We start from the raw sequence: 22,293 nt of genomic DNA, 5'->3' as shown, positions 1-22,293 counted from the left end.
TTCAGTCTCCTATATTTAGCTCACGTATAATGGTAAAAGAACTGTCTCACACATGGAAGATTGGAGGTTCAATTTCCCATCTAGTCTAGAATGTCACTGCCATACTAATAAGAGTATTTGGGCAACATTTCACCACTGTTGTGATCACTTTTATGTCAGAGATCTATTCCCTTAAGTAACAACATTCTAAAATGAGTCACACAATTTTCCCCTTTCATAAGAGGAAAGATTCCTGAATCAAAGGTTCAGAGTTACAGGGAAGTGTGACGATGGGAATCACTGATGCCATCATTTTGTACAAAAAAGGAGCTGAGGAAACAGGTGATGAGACACATGTTTGTTACTAATATAAACACACCATACCACTTCTCAAAGCAGGGACAGCTCACAAAAACATACTGAAGCAATGTTACAGACAAAGAGACCCAGACAGGCAAATACAGATCAACACACATTGCCTCTACATGCCTTACAAGTGATTAAAACAAGATAGAACTGGTAAGCAATGCAGGACTCAATAAACAAATCTGAAAAAAATATCAATTCAGACTGCGTGTTCAACAAGTGCCCTGCAGTTATTTTAAATGTCTTTGGCACATAAAATAAACAAACAGCTTTCAGAAATTGATGTAAAAGGGGGTTTGGTGCACAAGTCCATTAGTATAATAATATGATCATCATATTGGGACACAATTACTGTACATCAACAGCTCAAATGAACTCTGAGCAGTATGGGGGGAGGATGGGACTTTCTAAAAGCCAAACTAATTAATCCCTCTCTGAGTTTAGCCTCATTAAAGCCTCCAGACAGAGGAGACACAGTCACATTCACATTCACACTCTCTCTCTTTCTCTCACACACACACACGCACACACACACACACATACATTCTAATCACCCACATACTCACAGAGACACACAGCTAAATCCACTGTACACACACAATTTGCACAGGTGCACAACAGGGTGTCATGGTTTTAAATTGTAATATTATAACTGAATATAATATTAATATGTAATATTAAGGTAAAAACAAAAAACCTAATTGTAGAGTAAAAGTGTTTACACTGCTTTACAGTTATGGTATTTTAGGGGTACATATTAAAAAAATGTTTGCATTCCTTTTTTTGTGTGGGTTCATAGCAGTCATACTGCATTTTTACATGACTGCTTGGAAAACACTCTTCACTCTTCAGAATTAAACAGGCTGTTTCCTTTACAGTGTCTTTATGAAATATTATATGTGTAAAAGACCTCTGTCATGACTGCCTGCCATTCTGTGCCCGATTCAAAAAGATATCCAAATGGGGGCCAAATTAAGAAAAAAAAAAACCTGAATAATCACCATCTTACCATGCACTGTGATATACAGAAAAATGCAGCGCAGACCCAGCTGACCTCAATTTACAATCGATATGCCAAGTGAAAACTATTCGAAAGAGGGTTAATTATTGGAGCATGGATGGGGCAGGAGCTTAAAGTCTTAAAGACTTTCACTCAACTGCTCAAAATATTGTTTTTGAATATGTTTTTAGGATGATTTGGAACAATTCCAACTGTAAAGATTAATTATGCTTTAGCACAGACTATATTAATCTTTAGTTTAGACTTCATTGTAGGACATTATTATCTACTTTACAAAGTTCTATAGTTCATTTACACCCAACAGTGATATCTAAAATTAAAAAAAGAAATTAAATAAATATTTTGAAAAAAAAGAAAGAAAATTCATTCTAATTATTTAAATAAATAAAATAAATAAAATATCAGAACAAGTGATGTCCACAGCACCCTGAAAGCTTACTGAAGAATGCTATCGTACAAGATATACCAGTATACCATGACATCCCAAGAAACACGACACTCGCTCACCCTCTCCTTCTCTCAGACAAACACAGCATAAGTGAAAGATAAAAATGAAACTCACTCTCTGCTCCAAGCCACTGTCATCTCCATGTGGCTCCTTTCCGTCAGGTGTGTCTCTGGTTACGGGTGCAGGTTTCTTTAGTGCAGGTTCGCGGTTCAGAGTGGTGTAGCCCACATGCTCATAGATGGGGTTGATGGTCATCTTTGCAATGTACTCCGCTGCTTTGGTCTCGATGTAGAGTGTGATCAGACCATCCGTTACAAGGTCATGAATGGACTCGAAACGTTTCTCTCCCACAAAGTGCTTCCCATCATAATATAGGCGGAAGTTTCGGGTTTGATTGCCAAAGCTGATGGAAGGACAGAAAAATAAATAACTGAGTGCTAGAGAAAAAAAAAAACAAGAGAGAAAGAGAGAGAGGAAGAGCAGGACAAATGACCACCAAGGAGAAAACAAGTAAAGAGAAAGACAGAAAAGGGCAAAATGCTTTTTAGCCAAGCAGTGATTGAAAAGATTGAAAGATAGCCACTAGGACCTGACTGTGCACAGCTGTAAAACACATTCACTTTTAAGAGCACATGTACAATCTTCCTGAAATACAGCTCTTAGAGGTTATGAAGGATGCAGAGCCAAGATGGTCAATAATTAAATTAGAAGAAGTCTGTGTACCACATGCTAGCTCTGTCTTCAGTCAACCAGCACACAGAAACAAACATTAACATGCCACAGGGCAAGAAGCTTAAACAAAGGGCTACAACAATGTAATGGGCACAAGAAAGAGAATCCTTACAAATGGATGAATATACAAAGGCTAAGGTCTCTTCATAATACATGAAAGCATTGATAAGCTTTGATTGCCCAGATGATTAAATCAAACTGAAATATTGAAGATTTTCTCCATCAAACCACTGATATTGACAGAATGCAAAAAATCAGTAATAAAGATGAATGATACATTAGTCTACCTAATTAGTCATAAGGAATATCAATTCAAGTTTATCATGCAGTCAATGTCTGCATTATGTGAAATTGATCAGGCAACTGAATATTTATGAGGCATAACCTTATCTCTCAAGGCCAAGAGGATACTCATTTTGAACTCAAAAGGACAACACATCATTAGTCAGTTAACACCTAATATAGTGTTAGTTTAACAGACTTTAATGCACTAATAAATAGTAAGCATGGTAGCAATGAAGCATTACTGTTTTAAGCACTTATTTAAGTCACACAACAGAAAAAAATAATAATACACACACACACACACACACACACACACACCAGCACCTTGTTCAGTATTCTGTAATTAATCAGGTAAGCAAACATGACTTCAGGGTCACAGACAGTCTTTGGAATTTAAAGCACTGATAAATATGGTATTAACACTCCTAATGATCAACAAAACTATTTAATAATGGAATGCTGAAGCTGGTTACATTTGCATTCTAGCTCTACACTGTGTGCACAATTATTAGGCAAGTGAGTTTTGACCATTTTATCATTTTTAGACATATTTTCTAACTCCAAGCTGGATAAACTTGAATGCTTAATGGATTTAAGCATAGCAGGTGATGTGTATCTGTGTAATGAGGGAGGGTGTGGCCTAAGAAGGTCAACACCCTATATCAAGGTGTGCATAATTATTAGGCATCTTTTTCTTTAGGCAAAATGGGCCAAAAAAAGAGACTGAACTGACTCTGAAAAGTTAAAAATTACCAAAAGTCTCTCAGAGGGATGCAGAACTCTTGAAATTGCTAAGATATTGGGGCGTGATCACAGAACCATCAAACGTTTTGTTGCAAATAGTCAAAAGGGTCGCAAAAAACGTGCTGAGAAAAAAAAGACGCAAATTAACTGCCAAGGATTTTAGAAGAATCAAGCGTGAAGCTACCAGGAACCCATTATCTTCCAGTTCTGTCATATTCCAGAACTGCAACCTAGCTGGAGTATCAAGAAGTACAAGATGTTCAGTGCTCAGAGACTTGGCCACAAGGTAAGGAAGGCTGAAACCTGACCACCACTGAACAAGACACATAAGCTATAAGTGTCTAGACTGGTCCAAGAAGAATCTGAAGACAGATTTTTCAAAGGTTTTATGGACTGATGAAATGAGAGTGACTCTTGATGGACCAGATGGATGGACCCGTGGATGGATCAGCAACAGGACAGAGCTCCACTTCGAGTCAGACGCCAGCAAGGTGGAGGTGGGGTACTGGTATGGGCTGGTATTATTAAAGATGAGCTGGTTGGACCTTTTTGGGTTGAACATGGGCTCAAAATCAACTCCCAAGCCTACTGCCAGTTTTTAGAAGACACTTTCTTTCAGCAGTGGTACAGGAAGAATCTGCATCTTTCAAAAAGACAATGATTTTTATGCAGGACAATGCTCCATTACATGCATCCAAGTACTCCTCTGCATGGCTGGCCAGTAAAGGCATTAAAGATGAAAAAGTTATGACATGGCCCTCTTCCTCACCTGACCTGAACCCAATTGAGAACTTGTGGGCAATTCTTAAACGGGAGATTTACAGTGAAGGAAAACAGTACACCTCTCTGAACAGTGTCTGGGAGGCTGTGGTTGCTGCTGCACAAAAAGTTGATCGTCAACAGATCAAGAAACTGACAGACTCCATGAATGGAAGGCTTATCACTGTTATTAGAAAAAAAAGGGTGGCTATATTGGTCACTACATTTTTTTTTATTTCTCAGAAATGTTCATTGGAAAGCTTTGAGTTGTTTGTTTATAATTCTTACTTGAACAGATGAAAATAAAGTTAGATGGGGAAAATGTGTGTTTTTCATTTAGCTGTGTAATAATTCTGCACTATTATAGTTGCCCAATAAATGTGCACATATAGATATTCTCCTAAGAAAAACAAAACTTCACTTTATTTTTCTTAAACATTCATGTTTGAGGTTTATTAACATTTTGGATTAACCGAGAGCACTGTAGTTGGTCATTAATAAAAATAATCCTCAAAAATAAGACTTGATTAATAATTGTGCACACAGTGTATTTCCTGTGTGGATTCAGTTACTCTTCCAGTTTGTTTGAGATCTTGTTTCCGCTTCCTATGTGAAGAAATACTAGACTCCAGTAACCACACACACACTGATTGAAAGTCAAGCAATCATTCATTTATGAGGGCTTAATGAGGCAGTAACCCCTTAATGACTGAGTTGCAGCACACAGTACTGGGTAGAGATTCTAGTGTCACTCTAAGTAGGGAAGCACAATGAGAATCGTCAGATTTTTGCTCCAAACGTGATCAGTCATATGTCTCACTGTGTTAAATAGTCAGTTACCTTTCACTTTTGGGAAAAAAACTGTATTTGATTCATTATTGAAATAACAAACTGATTTTTACATTCCATTCATTTAAAATACCAGTTTGGGCCATTAAAAACTAAATCATCACTGTCAGAAGAAAACATCATCTCCAAAATGGTAATTTTACAGGAGGAAAGAAACATTATGAATTTGTAATGGACATTAATGTAAAAAAAATATATAAAGATCCAAAGTAACTGAAATTGAAAGGAAAAAAAAAAAAAACCTACCTTGGACTCTTTAAAAAAAAAAAAAAAAACAATGTACACAATAAATAGGTTTAAGATGATGAAGACAAACAACTAATTAAAAAGGGTGAAAAAAGCTGAAATTAAATAAAAAAGGGTGTAAAGTTCAGGGATGCCATGTGCACTGCATATCAGCAGGTGAGCAGCTTTTAAGAGAGGATTTAATCTCTTACCCTGTTCTCAGCCTTTGCTCGAGAGTGTACACACACACACACACACACACACACACACACACACACACAGGCCAGAGCTACATGAACATTTTGTGACCAACACCACAATCAGTTTTAGGGGCCAGAAAAAAAATATATGCAATAATCAATAACAGCAGCTAACAAAATTATTTTAATTTTATTCTATACTCCAATTGTTTTACAGTACTAGATAGATATTCTAGATATTCTCAATGATCACACTTCTTAAACTCAAACAAGAACTCTTACAAAGCCTTAAATATTTAAAAACTGTAGCTCTGGGGTGGAGCTACCCATATTGCTTAGTTTCTGTTAAATATGTCTTATTTTTCATTAGTCTCTTCATTAAAATGTACTTGATGTTATGATATGTTACATATCACATTAAGGCTAATGTTTAAATATGTTTTATGTTTTTTTCATACTAATTATGATGGTGTTTTGTTTTCAAAGTTACCAGTTCTGTCTGCATTTGTGTTATCATAACTAAACAAGGAGTGAACCAATACTGGATTCCCCTGTGGTCACAACAATCTAAGGTTTCAACCTGTCTTCAGGAGACTGTAAGTTTAAATTTAGGCTGCTCTGCAAAGATTGATTGATTCATTGTTAACGATATTTTTGGTGATACTGATAAAACTGCAGGTCATCACTTTCAGTTCATCTAGTCCTGATACTCATTTCAAACACAATTGCGTAAAAGAGGTTACAAAAAAAAAAAAAATCTAAAAAGACACACTGGCCACTGGATTACACACAGTTTCACTGGGTAGTGCACTAAACATTTAAGCTAAAGCTCAGACTGAGCAACCTTTTCCCTAATCCTGTTTAAAGTGAACAAACCAACAGAAGTTCTTTTACTACATAGACAGCATCAGTAAGCAACAGCTTTAAAACAGCCAATTCACTCAAAAAGGATAAAAATCCAAAGAAGCCAAATTAAAAAGGATAATCCTATTTATTTGGCATTAAATTAAATCCACTTAGAATATATTTGCTCTCTGAGAAAAATGTTCACATCTTATGCAAAACTAAATGGAATTTAATTAACCGATACGAATGATAAATTATGAAATTACAAGCACAGACTAGGATAAAGCCCTATATGTGAGGCATTACATAACCTAAACTTAATATAGCACAAGTGACAGAATTAGACCAGGCCTGAAGACATGTTTTTCCCTCAGGACAGTAGCTGAGAAGCTTTAAATAGACTTGATAATAAACACAAATTCAACTTAAAACTAAGTTTCAAGTATAAAGTAGAAAAGCTGGAAGGACAGAAGTCAAGCATAACTGGTAGTCATGATAAGTGAAGGACTATATATGGACAACGTTCAAATGGGAAAGACACAGACCATTAAAAGTGGAAGGACACAGACCGTAATGCTAAGGTGTAGGTCCCAGGTTGTCTCTGACTCTCTCTAATAAGGTAACTTCCTTCTGCCACACTCAGCAGGTGATCTGCCTCCTCTCTGGAGATCATGCCATGGTACCTGAGGAAGACATAATATTACTTACATCACAGACAGACTAATCCTGTCTACTGATAATAAAATAAGAGCTAATGACAGAATTCAAAATAAAAAGGTGCTGAATCTTACTCTCGTCCATAGTACTTTGGTCGGTTCTCAACCTAAAAGAAAGAGTAAGAGAAAAAAGAAGCACATACATTACAATCTAATTAAACAGTAGAACATCAGCATGGTCAATAATTATGATACTGTATCCCCAGAGCCTACTTAAGTTCTCATTTTCCTCTTTCAAATCTCTTCAGTGAGTACTATCCTATTCACATCTAAACCTAGTAGTCCACATGCACCCTCACGCCAACACGTCTTGTTTGAACTTTTATTTGATCGATTCCTATTCTCTCTTACTTGATGTATTTTGTTTGTCTTGTAAAGCAACATTGAACCAGAGGAAGGTGCTAAACAAAACTTAAATCATTACATTCATGATGACAATGATGGTGGTGATTATTATACAGTGTCTTTTGTATCTAGTAGTACTTGACCTCAGTCTTTTTCTCTAACCTATTGGTAACTAGCAAAGATACTTTCTCTAGATAGACAAAGCACTTCTTGTAAGTTGCTTTGGATAAGAGCGTCTGCTAAATGCTGTAAATGGAAATGTAAATGGAAATTATACTTATTATTATTAAGATATAGGATGTCTTTTTAAACTTAGAGCTAAACCACCCAGGTTAACTGCAGAAAATTTGCTAATAATAAAAATGTATTTAAAAGTGTATTTAGAAGCACCTAGTGTTTTTATCACAATGTAAGCAACAGCCACTAAACAATAGGAGAGCAGAGACTGATATATATAATGTATGAGCAGGGTTCCACTGTAAATGGGGTATTATCACATTAGCATAATAAAACCCCAAACAGCAAGCCCAGCCGTTTAACCTTGAGCTGGCTGTGAGGCGGCAATCTTCAGAAAGCACATGAATAGGGAACAAGTGCAGATTAAAATGATATTGGCTCATTTGCAGATGCACAGAGCGCTGCCTTTTCTGTATTCACAACACAATAACCAGCCTTCCCTCCCGCATCAATACACACAGACACTTACTGCACTTTGTCTTACTATACTGCAGCATAACAAATATGGTAGAAAAAAAGGGGGAAAATGAGGGTGAAATAAAAAAAATGCTGTGTATGTATGCCTGTGTATGTACTGTCAAAGTTAAGGGTGGATTATTTTACAAGGCTGTTTCACAATGCTCAGGGGAGCTGAAAAACACTTGCATGTTTTCAATAGAAAAAAAAACACCACAGCATATCTCAACTAGAAAAATACACAATAAACGCTGCATAATGCTCATTGCTTCCACAAGAAACAAATGCCATCTGTATACTGTCAGCCATCAAACACACCACCTATTCAGCTTTATATTATGATGAAAACCACATGGCAGAGTGAAGAGCAGTTGCCCATAATAATAAGATATAAAGATGCTGAAAGAATGAGTTTGTGATTACACAATTCACTCTATTTAATATGGCTTAAAGTAAGTGGTGCTGACGTGTGTTCATGTAGGGAGGGAGGCAGGCAGGGTGAGACGAGCAGGGTCTGGAGCTATAGGGGTAATACGTATCCATGCTACATAGTGACAGGTGATCGTGTGTGTACACGATTCAGGAAAGCAAAGACTGAACCTGTCTAATTTTAATGTCTTAAAATGTTTGTTATTTTGCAATAAATGGTAATAAAACTCTGGATTCTGATTAACTTGGTACTTGGTACTCTGATAATCTGGTACTATTCTCAATAGCAATGTGCTCACGGAAGCACAAAGCATAAAGACCCTTCAAACCTTCTTTACTTTACTATGCTTTACTTAGATAGCATAGAGAGCATTTTTTAGTGTGGCACTTCTGTTTTTTTGGTCTGTTCCAACTTATCAAACCTCAGAAAAATTACACATTGTGATGCATACTGTGCATCATGTACATGTCTACCCTCTAAGGATATTGTCCAATCATGCTAAAAGGCTAACGGCATCATCCCAAAAACTAAATGGTTCATCTCTACTGCTTACTTTACAGCATGATTGCTTACTGTTTGTATTTAGTATGCATTTGTTTTGGGCACTCTGTATAATAGCCTTTGTAAAAGGAGAAGCCCAAGAAAAATTTCCACTATGGCAGATGATGAACTCAATCTACTCTGGTCTAATCTGATCTAATGATGGACCACAGAGAATAATCAAAAGATGAAAAATTGAAATGATAATACAAAATTGCCTGAAATTAGAAACAAAACAAACACAAGCAGTTACACAAATATACAGAACGTATACTAAACAGTGTTTTAAAATGAAAAAATCTTAGGGAGCAGAGAGTATGAGTAAAGAAAATCTGTACTATCACAGACAAAGAGGACCTGAGCCTGAAGGAGCCACAAAAATGGGTCACACTGTAATGGCTCAAGGGGACTGCTGAATTGTCCCTCTATGTCTTTCTCTCATTCACTCATTTGTTCTTGCTCTCACACTCCCTCTAACTCACCCACAATCATACCACATAGGCAAGATAACAAAAAAACTAAATAAATAAAACAAATAATCTAACACTCTGACAAATATTTAAGTCAGTTAGCTCTCAGAAAAGTGTGTGTACATGTGTGTAAGGAGCTGGTAGAAGGACAACGCAGCACTAACCTGAATGGTTACTGAACCATAAGAAGAAGTCAGTACCATCACAGCCCTGAGCTCTGATTAATAATGAACAAATGCCCTAGACTACATCACAGAGATTGAGAGTATGAAAATAGTACAGAACACCAACACAGTACAGCCCCTCCAATAGACTGCCTGTGCTGCCCCTAGTTTAGACATAATTGATCTAGAATCCATCCCACTGCTTCAAAAACTAATCTCAGCTGCATAGACATGTAGCAGTGAATTATCTGACTTGTAACAATAATGAAACTCTTTTTAGTGCTATACAGAGTCATTCCTTTAAAAAAACATATACAACAGGTTCTCCATCATTTAACCATCCAACCAGCTTCATGGTTCTTTATAAAGCCATTGCCTGCAGTTGGTGAAATCCAAAATAATCTGATTCGATGAAATTAGTGCCGTGTTGTTATTAAAGATGGATGTTTATATATATATATATATATATATATATATATATATATATATATATATATATATATATATATATATATATATATATAAAAAACATCTTCAAAATATGTTTGTTAGCGGCTGGAACTGCTTAAAGCAGGTATTAACATGTGCTTATGCATTCTAAAGACAAAGAAAGAACAGATTAAATCCACAATCACCAACTTGGAGAAACAATCCAATTACCAGACCACAGGACAAACAAAGCCCAAAGCACGAAGCTGTACCTGCAGCTTTACAGTGTGCGATTATTGGAAAGAGTCTCAGGCATCTACACTGATTAGACCTAATAATGAAGTCAACTTAAGTACTTAAGGATTTGGAGAAACAATGGACCTGAGGGGTCTAACAACGGCTGCTCTTATTGCACGACACAGAGAGGAATGACCTGCCTGCTGGTACAGAGGTTAGAGCAAGGGCCATTATGGTGGATTTGTGTATAGATGTGTAAAGTGTACCAACACTGTAAGTATACTGGTAACTTTGCTGTGATGTAGAAAGGCCGCAGATTATTACAGCTTCTGTTACCCCAATGCACTTGCACAGTGGGCTTGGGTGTACTAAATAATCACCTGGTGACAACCTACAAGTACTGAAACAATAAAAGGCATCCAGTGCTTTATCTGATGCTTCTATAGGAGAACATATTATGTTTGCCTCATAGATTCCTTCTTTTATGAGAATTTATTCAAATACCATTGCAATGTCCTATGTTACATTTTATGACTAGCACAGCATTACTTTTGGAAGAAATATCATTGTGCCACAGCAATTTGTTTTACTGCAGCTCTAAAGTGTAGAAAACTGGTAAATAATAGTACTGCTACATAGAGAAAGAATATGTAAATAAACAAAATGAAACAATGTAATGACATGGGAATTGTAGAGTGGTGCCATTATCTGATACTTTATGTACATAACTATTGATGTGGATACTGACACTAATACAAAAACTGCAAATATACAAATTGACATTTTAGCACAGTAGACAATTTCAAAGTACAATTAACATTTTTAAATACTGGTTTGAAATATCATCAATCTGTCTGATAATTTTTAAAGCAATTTAAAGCAGATCATTTTGAAAGCAATTTTTTATCAATACAGTTATGATTCCGATAGTACTGTGCATCACTAAACAAAATGTTCAATTTATAGCTTTTGCTCTTGTGAACAAAACCTAGCTACTTTTATTTCTCACCAACCTTCCAAATGTTCAACAGAAAACAGCCAACACCAAAGCTGTTTATATAGGAAGACCACCAATTTCTATTTGAGTGTCTGTTTACCAATTCAATAGACTGCAGCATCTTTGGCTAATACTGTTAAATCTATGCAGGACCACAGGGCAGATCATGCATGACGAATAGGGCTCAGTCGCCAGGCACAGTAATGGAAATAAATGCATTCATAATTGCAGCCAATTACTCTAAATACACTGCAAAATATACTGCTTCAGTAACCTTAAAGTCTATTTTCTGAATAGTCCATATAACAGAAGACAGAATCCTCACAAAATCTGCATAATAACCCATCTGAGAGGTGTATCAGAAACGATGGATGTGTAGGGTTTGCACCGAAAACACAGTGAGGGGGCTCATGTTGAAGGTTTGCTTCGGGACACTGGTGACTTATTAGCATAATCTGAATGAGATGTAAATCAGGTTTTTTGGACCAGTTTGTGGGGATTATACAGGGTTAAACCTATTGCCACATGCATACAACCCCTTTGCCCAGGGGAAAATGTGCTTTTCAATAACAGGCCTTTTTCAGCAAGTCTCCAGCATGAAAAATTGTCCTCGTGCATGAAAAATAGGAGAAAAAGGCCCCCAGCATGAAAAAGGAAAAGTTAATGACCTCTAGAAAAAAAAAAACAACATGCAAACATTCAACATGCACTTGAAATCATGATTTGTGTAAATATCACTGCATGTTAATACTCCACTAATTAAGTGTGCATCCAGACTGCTGAGATGGAGCACTGGGAGATGTAAGTGTATGTACATTAGTAGCAGTCAAATTATAGTAACAGCAGGAGAGACCATCATTTGGTCAGCTCTACCTCTCCCCTGACCATCTTCCTTCTTTGTTTTGGTCCCTCATACTGAGCTGGATGAGACCATTTTGAAAATCAATCATACTGCTAGTACATGAAAAAGCCAAACTGCTGCATGCTGTCCCTAATCAACAAGAAATTATAATATTCACATGTACATTATGTATTACAATGACCACATGTTTGCAATTTTAGTCTCAAAAAAAGCTCTCAGCTGAGAAAGGTGTTACTAGGATCAACTTTTCCCCTGAGGAGCATTTCTACCTCGTCTATAAACACCCAATCAACTAGGGCTACCTTCAGCTATCTTCTCCAACTTACAGCACTGTCAGACTAGACACTATAATGATAATACAGATGAATAATTCAGAAGCATTACCTTACGCTTTCCTTAATTAAGGTTTCTATCTGCCTGACTAATCTGGTTCTGCTGGTTAGAAGAAAGGGGGGCAGTCTGCATTCTTTGTTAGGGACCTCTCACTGTTTAACATACCGTTTATATTGCAGCTAAACTACACACACTCTCTCTCTCTCACACACACACACACACACACACACACACACACACACACACACACACACACACACACACACACACACACACACGTGTACACATCTAATTAAAACGAATAGTTACTGATGACCTACTTATCAATAAACACACTAATCCTATCACATTAATATTACTATATACATCAAAATTGACAAAACAAAAAGAACAATTACAATAAGAGGTAATCAATCACTGCAACAATTCTGAGAATGTAAAGTCAAGACATAGGAAATAAGTATTTTTTTGTACATTCTAAGTATAATTTGAGTTTCTTGGTAAGAAATCAATTAGGAATTATGATGAAGGGTTACTGTATTTGCTTCAAAAGACAAATACTGAATAGAGAATTCTGTGCTCACCTCACAAGTGCAAGTGACCCGGCGTGGGTGTGGCGCCTCCTGCTGGAGCTGATACACTACATCATAAATAGTGCGATTAAAAATGGTGCACATTTAATCAAGAGCAGCAAATTATTATGGCAAATTCAAAGCTAAACCCTCCAACATACACATGCACATTAGAAACAGACTGAACAATAAACAGATTTATTATGAGATCAATGCACATTCCTTCATGGTGGTATAAGAAAACAGCCTGGCGCACAGGTAATTTCAGAATGTGTCAACAGGGGGTGCAACGCTGACAGATGATCAACCAGCAGGGAAGTATCAGCATGATTATTTATTCTACATGAATTTACAAAGGCATTATGCGCCAGCTCAACATTACAGCTTGTGTAAAGGTAACCAGTGATGCTGCAGTTCATAAAAAGAAAAACATTTGCTTTGCCTGCATAAATGAGACTTGCCCACAAGATTAAAACATTTATTAACTGTTGTGACCTAATATTTTTTAGGTTGCAAAGTCAGCAAACTTCTGAAACATGAAAACATTTGAGTAGGAAAAACCCCATCTTTGCATTTACCAAAATTAGTTAATTAGGGCTGGGAACACATACTGATAATTATCAATAATGAATTGAGGAGCTGTTGAACATTATTTTCTTTGTATTTTGTATGCATGAGCAGTTTGCACTCCAATCTGTTTGAAGCTCCGCGCCTGCACAAGCACTTGCTCCATGGCTCAGTGCATCACACATTTAAAAGTCATGGAGCACCAGCGCTATTAAAAACAATGATTTGGAAATTTTGGAAGCGTGCCAAAGGAGGAAACACACCAAACATGTTCGCCCATCTTCAAGAACACTATCCCTCTGTGCAGATCAGTATGTGTCCTATTTGTATCTTTAATCCCTAATGGAAAAATGTGTAAAACTTTAATCTTCGAAGATAAAATGCACTACGAAAATAGCTTTCCACAACACAGCTCCTAGCTATGTCTGTATTGTCCATATTGCAACCATAAATTCTGATTTTCAAAATGTTTCCAAAAACATGTTTCTGGGAAAGGGTTAATAAAACTTGGCTTGGAAAGGTCCTAGATGCACATTCTGTCATAGATAAACAGAATATGTTACAGAAAAACACCCACGGTTTGAAGAAAAAAATTAAAAACAAAACAAAAAACATGGACGATATCAATAATTGTGTTCCAATTTATCAATTTTTAAAAACCACTTAACATCCCAGTGCTACTGTTAAAGGGCAAGCAGGTATTTTTATGTATGGCTTGATAAGAGCCTGTGTGGAAAGACAAATGTGCACAAGCCTGTGGTCATATATTAATGAATTAAGTACAAAGTAAATACGTAAGCTCAAAATGTGAAATCATCCACTAGCTGTTCAATTATAGTTCATTTACACATGCCACCCGCCCAAAATGACCAGCTATCAATGCTATAACTTAGAACAGAACACAACTTTACATTTAGAAGGTTATACTCACAGTAGGATTTCCATACTGGTGGTCTATATTCATCATTATCTGTCGGAAAGAAATACCAGACAAATATCATTCAGGTGAGGAGTGAAATCAACATGTTCAATCCCTGTGAAGACGTTGCTTCACTTGTTACCTTGCATGAACTTGTCCCATCTACTGTAATAGTCTTAGTAAAGAAAGTGCACCCCCTAGTGGACATTTTTGTACACATGCTTAGAGAGATTTTTGTTAGGTACAAAAATCCTCCAAAGAGTTTACCTTTCAGTACTTTGACTAAAAAAGGGTTACAGTTATCTACTTTAGATCTAACAGCTGTGATCTAACATTCACAAACCACTGGCCTTAGGAGAAAGAGGAAAACTTACAATAGAAATATGTAGCATGCTGACAAGTTGAGAGGGCATTGGAAGGGAACTGACTACATACAGCAATTAATATGTTAAACTTCATGAATGGTTGTGAAATGTTATACTATCTAACACTGTATATGTCAATAATAAAACAAAACAAACATTAAGAGGAATAATGATGTGTATTTTCTTAATATACATTCAGTATAGAGATTATAAATTCATACCCACTACATCAATTGTTTTCTCCATTGATCTGATTTGCATGTTGCTATAAAGATTTTAGCCAAAAACTCAGACAGATGTGAACTTAATTTGGAAGAAAAATTAACGACTGTACATTTTAAAACTACAAAGCTTTAACCTCTGATTACTGCATGAATTAGGGTGTGTTTCATGTAATTTATAGGATTTATTTTATTTACATGTCAATGCCTGGACCCCACTGACACGTCCAATTCATGTTATTTTTCCGATATAAATATACACTGTGATCCAATAGACACTGACGATTGGCCAGTACCACTGAAAGGGAGAGCTGAACCATTGTTCTTACCCTCAGAACAGCTGGGTCAGTCACTCGCTAATTAAGTTCCTTTCACACATGTACTTTTATGCAGGAATTCAGTTGCAAAGAATTGAGAAGGGGCTGAATGTGAACAAAACTCAAAGTCAAATTCCTAGTAAGACTGATGCAATACAACTGTGATGAGCAGTATAACTAGTATAATTCCTGAGAAATTATCACAACACCTCATTTATACACAAAAAAAAAGGAAAAAGAAAATGACCTTTACTGGTCAGTTTTAAACATTAGCACAGTGAGGCAGAAAAGCCTAAAAGCAATAAAGAGGAAGAATATGGGCAGTGAATGAGTGAATCACAAGTTAAGGGAGGTATACCAGTATAAAAGGCAATACTGGAGTGACAGTGATAAACAAAAAGCATGTGAAAAACACAGTCCAATCAAGTCCCCTTTTGCAAGCTAGTCACACTTACTTTGCAACATACTCTATAGTAAATATATAAAATATACATTCTTCTATATAAAGTGCAATACAGAAGAATTTTTATTTTGGTGCATGATAAATTATTAGTATAAATAATATTAAAGATGGCAAGATACCACTTTTTCTTTAAAGACTTTGTTTAAATGCTTTAAAACATGATTTTTTTTATTGAAGTACTTCACTTAAAATAAGAATCTAAAGTAGGCTATCACTAGGCTCAGTAGTCTCAAACTACTCAATAACTCTAATACCCCACAGGAAGAAACGCACAACCAACATCATATTACGTAATGAGCGTGATGTCAGCACAGTACCCACTGTTTCCAATATACCATCCCTAATAATAAAAATAAATAAAATAAATAAATAATCAATGTTTTCTAAGCCGCTTCTCCATCAGAGTCGCGGGGGGATGCTGGAGCCTATCCCAGCAGTCTTCGGGCAGAAGGCAGGATACACCCTGGACAGGTCGCCAGTCCATCGCAGGGCAGACAGACAGACACAGACAGTCACTCACACACTCACACCTAGGGGCAATTCAGCATGTCCAATTAGCCTGACTGCATGTCTTTGGACTGCGGGAGGAAACCGGAGCTCCTCGCTGTGAGGCGACAGCGCTACCCACCACGCCACCGTGCCGCCCCTAAATAAGTTATATTTATATATATATTTTACCCTTGTGAAAGTTAATCCAAGTTTATTCTTAACTTTATAAATTCAAACATTGTGAGACCGTTTCCAACTATTTCAGTACATTATAACAATACTATTATAACAATACTATTGCGGCAGCATGGCTTGTCTTCAATCTCCCCAAGTTCAGCCACGTCACCCCACAGCGGCGCTCCTTTCACTGGCTTCCCTAATGCCTGCCTACAAAGCCATAAATGGACCAGCACCTACCTACTTGATGGCAATGGTGAAATGAGCCCTTCAAGCTTCGAGTACAACTCGGCTTGACCTGCCACCCTTCAAGGCGCGTGGAAGATAAGCGTCGAAAATGTTCTCTGTACTGGCACCCAGGTGGTGGAATGAACTCCCACTGGCTGTCCGAACAGCAGAGTCTTTTGCTGTCTTCAAACGCAGACTGAAGACACATCTCTTTGCACAGCACTTAAATGAGCATTGAATTAAGTATTGTTTGCAATATACTGTGCTGCACTTATATATTATATTTTATTGTATTGGACTGTGTACTGTAGTTTACTTTATTGTTGAATGCACTGTGTATTGTAGTTTACTGGTATTGCATTGCATTGTACGGCTTTGTACGGTGTTCAACTCTGTTCCTTTTTCTCTCTGTATCTTCAGTGACTTTTGTAGCAGTATCTGAGCTCAGGACTGTCTTTTCTCTAAGCTATTGGTAACTAGCAAAGATACTTTCTCTAGATAGACAAAGCACTTCTTGTAAGTCGCTCTGGATAAGAGTGTCTGCTAAATGCTGTAAATGTAAAATAAAAATAAATAATAATAATTATTATTATAATGATTATGATTATTATTATTAATAATAATAATAATACAAATAATAATAATAATAATAATAATAATAATTTCTCACACTGTGGAGTTCACATGTTCTCCCTGTGTCTGCATGGGTTTCCTCCCACAGTCCAAAGATATGCAGTTAGGCCAACTGGACATGCTACATTTGCCCCTAGGTGTGTGTGTGATTGTGTATGCCTGTCTGTCTGTCTGTCCTGTGAAGGACTGGCGACCTACCCAGGGTGTATCCCCATGACCCTGAGGGACAAGCGGCTTAGAAAATGTGTGTGTGTTTAATAGTAAATGGCTGTTCCTTGGTTTTCACATTGGTTTTTCTCTGTAAATCTTTTGACTTCACCTGTTAAAGCACTCAGTGCCTTTAAATGAGCAATACAATAAACATTACTTACTTAGGAATTTATTTTTTATATAAATTATGTCATTATCTGAATGGTGAAAAACATTATATAAATTTGAATCGCCAGTAAACTCAATGCTGCTTGCCAAACAACCCTCTTAATAACACAAAACTTTCATGTGCCAAGTAGGATTCTGATCAGGGTTACCACTAATAATGGGTGAAAGAACCTAATTATTAGATTATTAGAGAGGCTCTCTTTCAAACAATTTTATTTTTATTTTACATGTTAAATATCTGAAATGTATCTGAAACAGCATGAATGTGAGATCAACGTTTCTATTTAAAGTTTACTTTTTATGACTGATACGCAGAAGATGCAGACAAAATTAAAGCTGCAGAATTAGGGGTTCAATAAAAGAATCAGATGAATGTTCATTCATGAGCCTTTGAAAATGAAGAGAGGCACATATACCTGGTTACTCTATATGGGCTTCATGAACAGCTGCAGACAGGAAAACCTTGCAGAAATGTCCCAGTGTGAGCACTCCCAGAACAATGGGCCCCTGGAGGGGAGAGGTTTTGGCCAAAACCACACAAGCCCTCTTAAAAACCTGGCCCTTCTTCACAACACTAAACACTTGTTCTCTCTCACTCTCGCTCTCTCTCTATTCAACGCCTTACTGACAGGAAAGGAAGTTCCTGAGAGACTGAACTGGCAACAGTTTCCCTTGCGTTTTTATTTACAGCACTTTGAAACATTTTCTATTTACAGACATTTTCAGTAATTCTGAAAAGCTTTTAGACTGAGAGTGAAATGCTTTGCGTGAGCTGCAATGATCACTGTTTTATTACATCTTACCAATACCAAAGCAAATGGCAACCAAATTATATATGATTCCCATTGACTTCCTTTGAAATAAAGACTCAACCCCAAAAATACATTAAAAAAAATTAGTAATAATAAATCTAATGGCCCATCACCTGAGAGAACACTTTGAAATTTCTTATCATAAAGTCACATGTGCAGGACCACAGGAAGGAAGTCACTGTGGCTCTAATCCAGCTGTGTTGAAGACGGAGCTTCAAGTTAAATTAGGATTTATCTTCCACCCTTGGCAGTTTTCCTGCCCCTCCGCCAATTGTGCTCCTCCTATGATTCAGCATTAAATATTGATAGAAAATGGCTGCTCCCCCATCCAGAGATAAGAGCTCCAGGGCAGAACATTTCCTCTCCATGACTAGTCATTCTGCCAACAAGTGTTTGAGACATTCGAGCTTTACTTCATTCCAGTTTGCATTTAGCATTTTAAGTAGTCCTATGAATCTTACCGGCACTCAAGTGAGGTGGTGCAACTAATATTTACAGATATAAGTGATCTGTTCAACTAGCATCTGAAGTGTCCACGGCATGACAACGCCAACTGTTCCCTCTCTTTAACTGATGAGACTTCAAAAGCTGTACAAACAAAACAGCTGAAGCTTAGTGGAAGTGCCTAAAGGGAAGAATGAAATGATATAGCACTCTCTTTCTTCCGATTTTTTAGAAATGTATTGCACAGCTAGCGAAAGCAGGTAGGGCCATAGTTGTCCTAACATCCCAAGAAGAAACAGAAATACGCCTTTAGGGCACAATCAGCTGTAAACACGGCTAGCAGTGACGATCGCGTTAGCCTGTCCGTGTTCAAAGCGACATGCCCCAGCTAACCTGTTGGCTGGGCTGAACATTCCCTCTATCAGATTCCCGTGACCAGTCTATTGTTGATTCCCGCGACGGCGAATGCAAAACGCTGCCAAAAGGCTACACGCCCTGAGGGGCTCTGCTGGTTTCCAGCAAAACGCGTTCCGTTTAGGAAACGACTCGTACTCATACTGCAGAAAATATAAACATAACACGAAAGGATGTGCATTGTGCAACTTACCAAAGACATGGATAGCCATGTTAGAGCTGTAATTCCGATAGACAAAGCTTTGCACTGCAGCTGCAAGTTCTCCCTCTTTCAGAGATATCCCATGCAGAAAATGTCGAATTCACCAAACAGCCTGTATGAAAACAAACAAAAAGGGTCTATTAGTTGAGTACCAAGGCTCTGGCTAACTGCGTAATGATGTAAGTCGGCTACTCCGCCTATATAAAGCTAAACTTTGAACCCCACTGAGTCAGTTCATCCAGCCTCATCAATTTCAGCAGCTAGCCTCGCTGGGCACAACCACACTGGCGGATTACTGTTAGCGTGCCTTCTGAAAGCTCTCTGAACTCTGCACCAAACCAGCCCCCAAACGAGGCTGTGTCGACAGACGACAAGACGGTCCACCAGTGTTAATTTTCACAAATCGCTTGCTAACAATGTGCAGCCCTGGAAGCCCCGACTCACTCTGTATCTGTACCCCTGTATTGGAGTCGCCATCTTGTGAGAGCACATGACCGCGAGCTCCCGTTCTCCTCGGGGACTGCTGCAGCCTCTTCATGGCGTGTTACCATGGAGACGGCGGCGCGCGCCACGGAAACGATGCCGCTCTGACTGAAAGTTTATCCACTCAGATAACATGAACACATACAACACGGACTTTCCCCAAGATGAAATCACTATCGTTGAGCAAGCGGGTGGAGTTTATTTGTGAGGTGTCAAGTAATAGTTTAAGTTCTAGTTTCAGACAGTTGATGCTTATAGTGTTAGCTTCTTCAGTGAGCCAAAAGGGAGATTATGTAAGATGGATTATTAAATAAAAAATAATTTTACTGGGGGACTGAATAAAGGAAGATTATTGTCAAGCCAGGCTTAAAGTCATTCTGGTCTAAAACTGGCATTAAATATGTTGTTTTTATGTAATATTTTGTAGTGCAGCTGTACATCCCTCAGTCATACTGTTTTTAATTCATAATTTAGAGTCACGTTTTTGTCTCATTTTTGTGTTTTTGTCTCATTTCTCATTACAGTACCCAGCATGCATTATGCAAATAAGTCTTGCAACCATTGGCTAATAGCAGATGTGGCACTTGCCTTCCTAGCAGTACCAGTAGCTAGGTTAACTAGGTTCTTTCAGCATTAGCCAAATAGCAATCAAACAGTCTGCCCTCAAATATACACCTCAAAGTGATTGTGTTTTTTTCTAAAGGTCCTTCTTGATACATCACCAGAAAGGGGTTTCATTTAAACTGGAAAATCTTGATGCAGAGGCTTTAGAAGCACAGTTGTAGGAGGAATAGGGATGGGATAGGGATCTCATTCTGGCCTGAGTGTCAATTTAAGACAAATTGAAAACGATGTCCCCTACATAACACACTGTCACATATTAATTTCACCAACTCAGTCCTTCAGCCCAATCAGTGTTCTGCACATTTTTTGTTTCCCCCACTCTATCCTATAGGGAACCTTACTGAGCTAATGAGTTGAATCAGGTGTGCAGAGAAAGGCAGAAATCGGGCACTCCTGTTTAAACACACTGTCCTAAACACAGTTATGCTACATGACCCCAACTCATCATAATACCTGTATCAATCTACCTTCGAAAAGGCCAGTAGTAAATCCAGATTTGGTATTACAAAATCAAAAGATGGTCTATGCGATAGGCTTTGCAGTGTTTATAAGTGTTTTGGCCGAATACTCTGGTACAGCAGCAAATACCCTTATATTCTATATCTGTTCAATTAAATGGTAATATTTCCTTCTGCTGTCAAACTCTTGGTTTTGCTCTCTCCAGATGGTGGTACTGCGTTGACAGAGGCTTAAGTAAGTGTCCACACTAACAGGAAGCTGAGACAATGGCAGCCCAACAGCCAGTGTGCATTTGGACCACAGAGACATGTGTCTGACTACAGCACGTTGTTGTGAACACTCATTTCCCCTGTTTAACAAAACAGTGTAAGTGGCCAGAGAAGCCAGTGAAAGCCTTCCAAGAAATGCATATGAGGTCATTTCTTGGACACATTACTGTGTGTATATGTTTCATGGTACACTAGCATCTTGTTAAACTTTGGTGTGAAGGTTATGGCCCATTTTATAGTTCAATATAATTGAGTCTTTATTCTGTTTTGTTGAAAGGAGATGAATGCATGTTGGTTTGATTTGACACAGTATAGGCAAACTGTATGATTTCTTAGGATGAAGTGCTGTAGCGTCAATGGATTTCATACACAGATAAGTTGAAGAGGCACACGACTGTGTTTCAATACATTAATCTAAAATACTTACTGTAGAAACCTTTAAAACAACAGTTTTTTCTCATGTACAGGATAGTGAATCCCTTGTTTGCTTTGTAGGGATCAAGGATAAGATCTAGAAGAAACCACTCTAGAAAGGAAATGCCTGGTACACAAACATTTCCTGATTACAACAAGCCAGGTTAGGTCGC

General features: G+C 37.5%; 1 protein-coding gene across 2 annotated transcripts in view; it reads right to left on the bottom strand.

Annotated features, from left to right (window-relative positions):
- chn1 (chimerin 1) overlaps positions 1 to 20,405 on the bottom strand; it is a 48,163-nt gene extending 27,758 nt beyond the window's left edge. The window contains exons 1-7 of one of the 2 annotated variants that reach the window (XM_037539260.1): positions 20,316 to 20,405; positions 19,863 to 19,983; positions 14,741 to 14,779; positions 13,255 to 13,310; positions 7,246 to 7,277; positions 7,024 to 7,137; positions 1,929 to 2,217 (exon numbers count right to left, since the gene is read on the bottom strand). In XM_037539260.1, the coding sequence (XP_037395157.1) occupies positions 1,929 to 2,217; positions 7,024 to 7,137; positions 7,246 to 7,277; positions 13,255 to 13,310; positions 14,741 to 14,779; positions 19,863 to 19,881 (549 nt within the window). In that variant the 5' untranslated portion in view covers positions 19,882 to 19,983; positions 20,316 to 20,405. Of the gene's footprint in view, positions 1 to 1,928; positions 2,218 to 7,023; positions 7,138 to 7,245; positions 7,278 to 13,254; positions 13,311 to 14,740; positions 14,780 to 19,862; positions 19,984 to 20,096; positions 20,116 to 20,315 lie in introns of those variants that run through there. The other variant, XM_037539261.1, reaches the window with a different exon arrangement.
- Positions 20,406 to 22,293: the final 1,888 nt, after the last annotated feature.

This window comes from Pygocentrus nattereri, chromosome 6 (assembly GCF_015220715.1).
Source record: "Pygocentrus nattereri isolate fPygNat1 chromosome 6, fPygNat1.pri, whole genome shotgun sequence".
NCBI classification, from domain to species: Eukaryota; Metazoa; Chordata; class Actinopteri; order Characiformes; family Serrasalmidae; genus Pygocentrus; species Pygocentrus nattereri.
The sequence above is the reverse complement of the archived record's forward strand: the minus strand, read 5'-3'. Positions and strand labels throughout refer to the sequence as shown.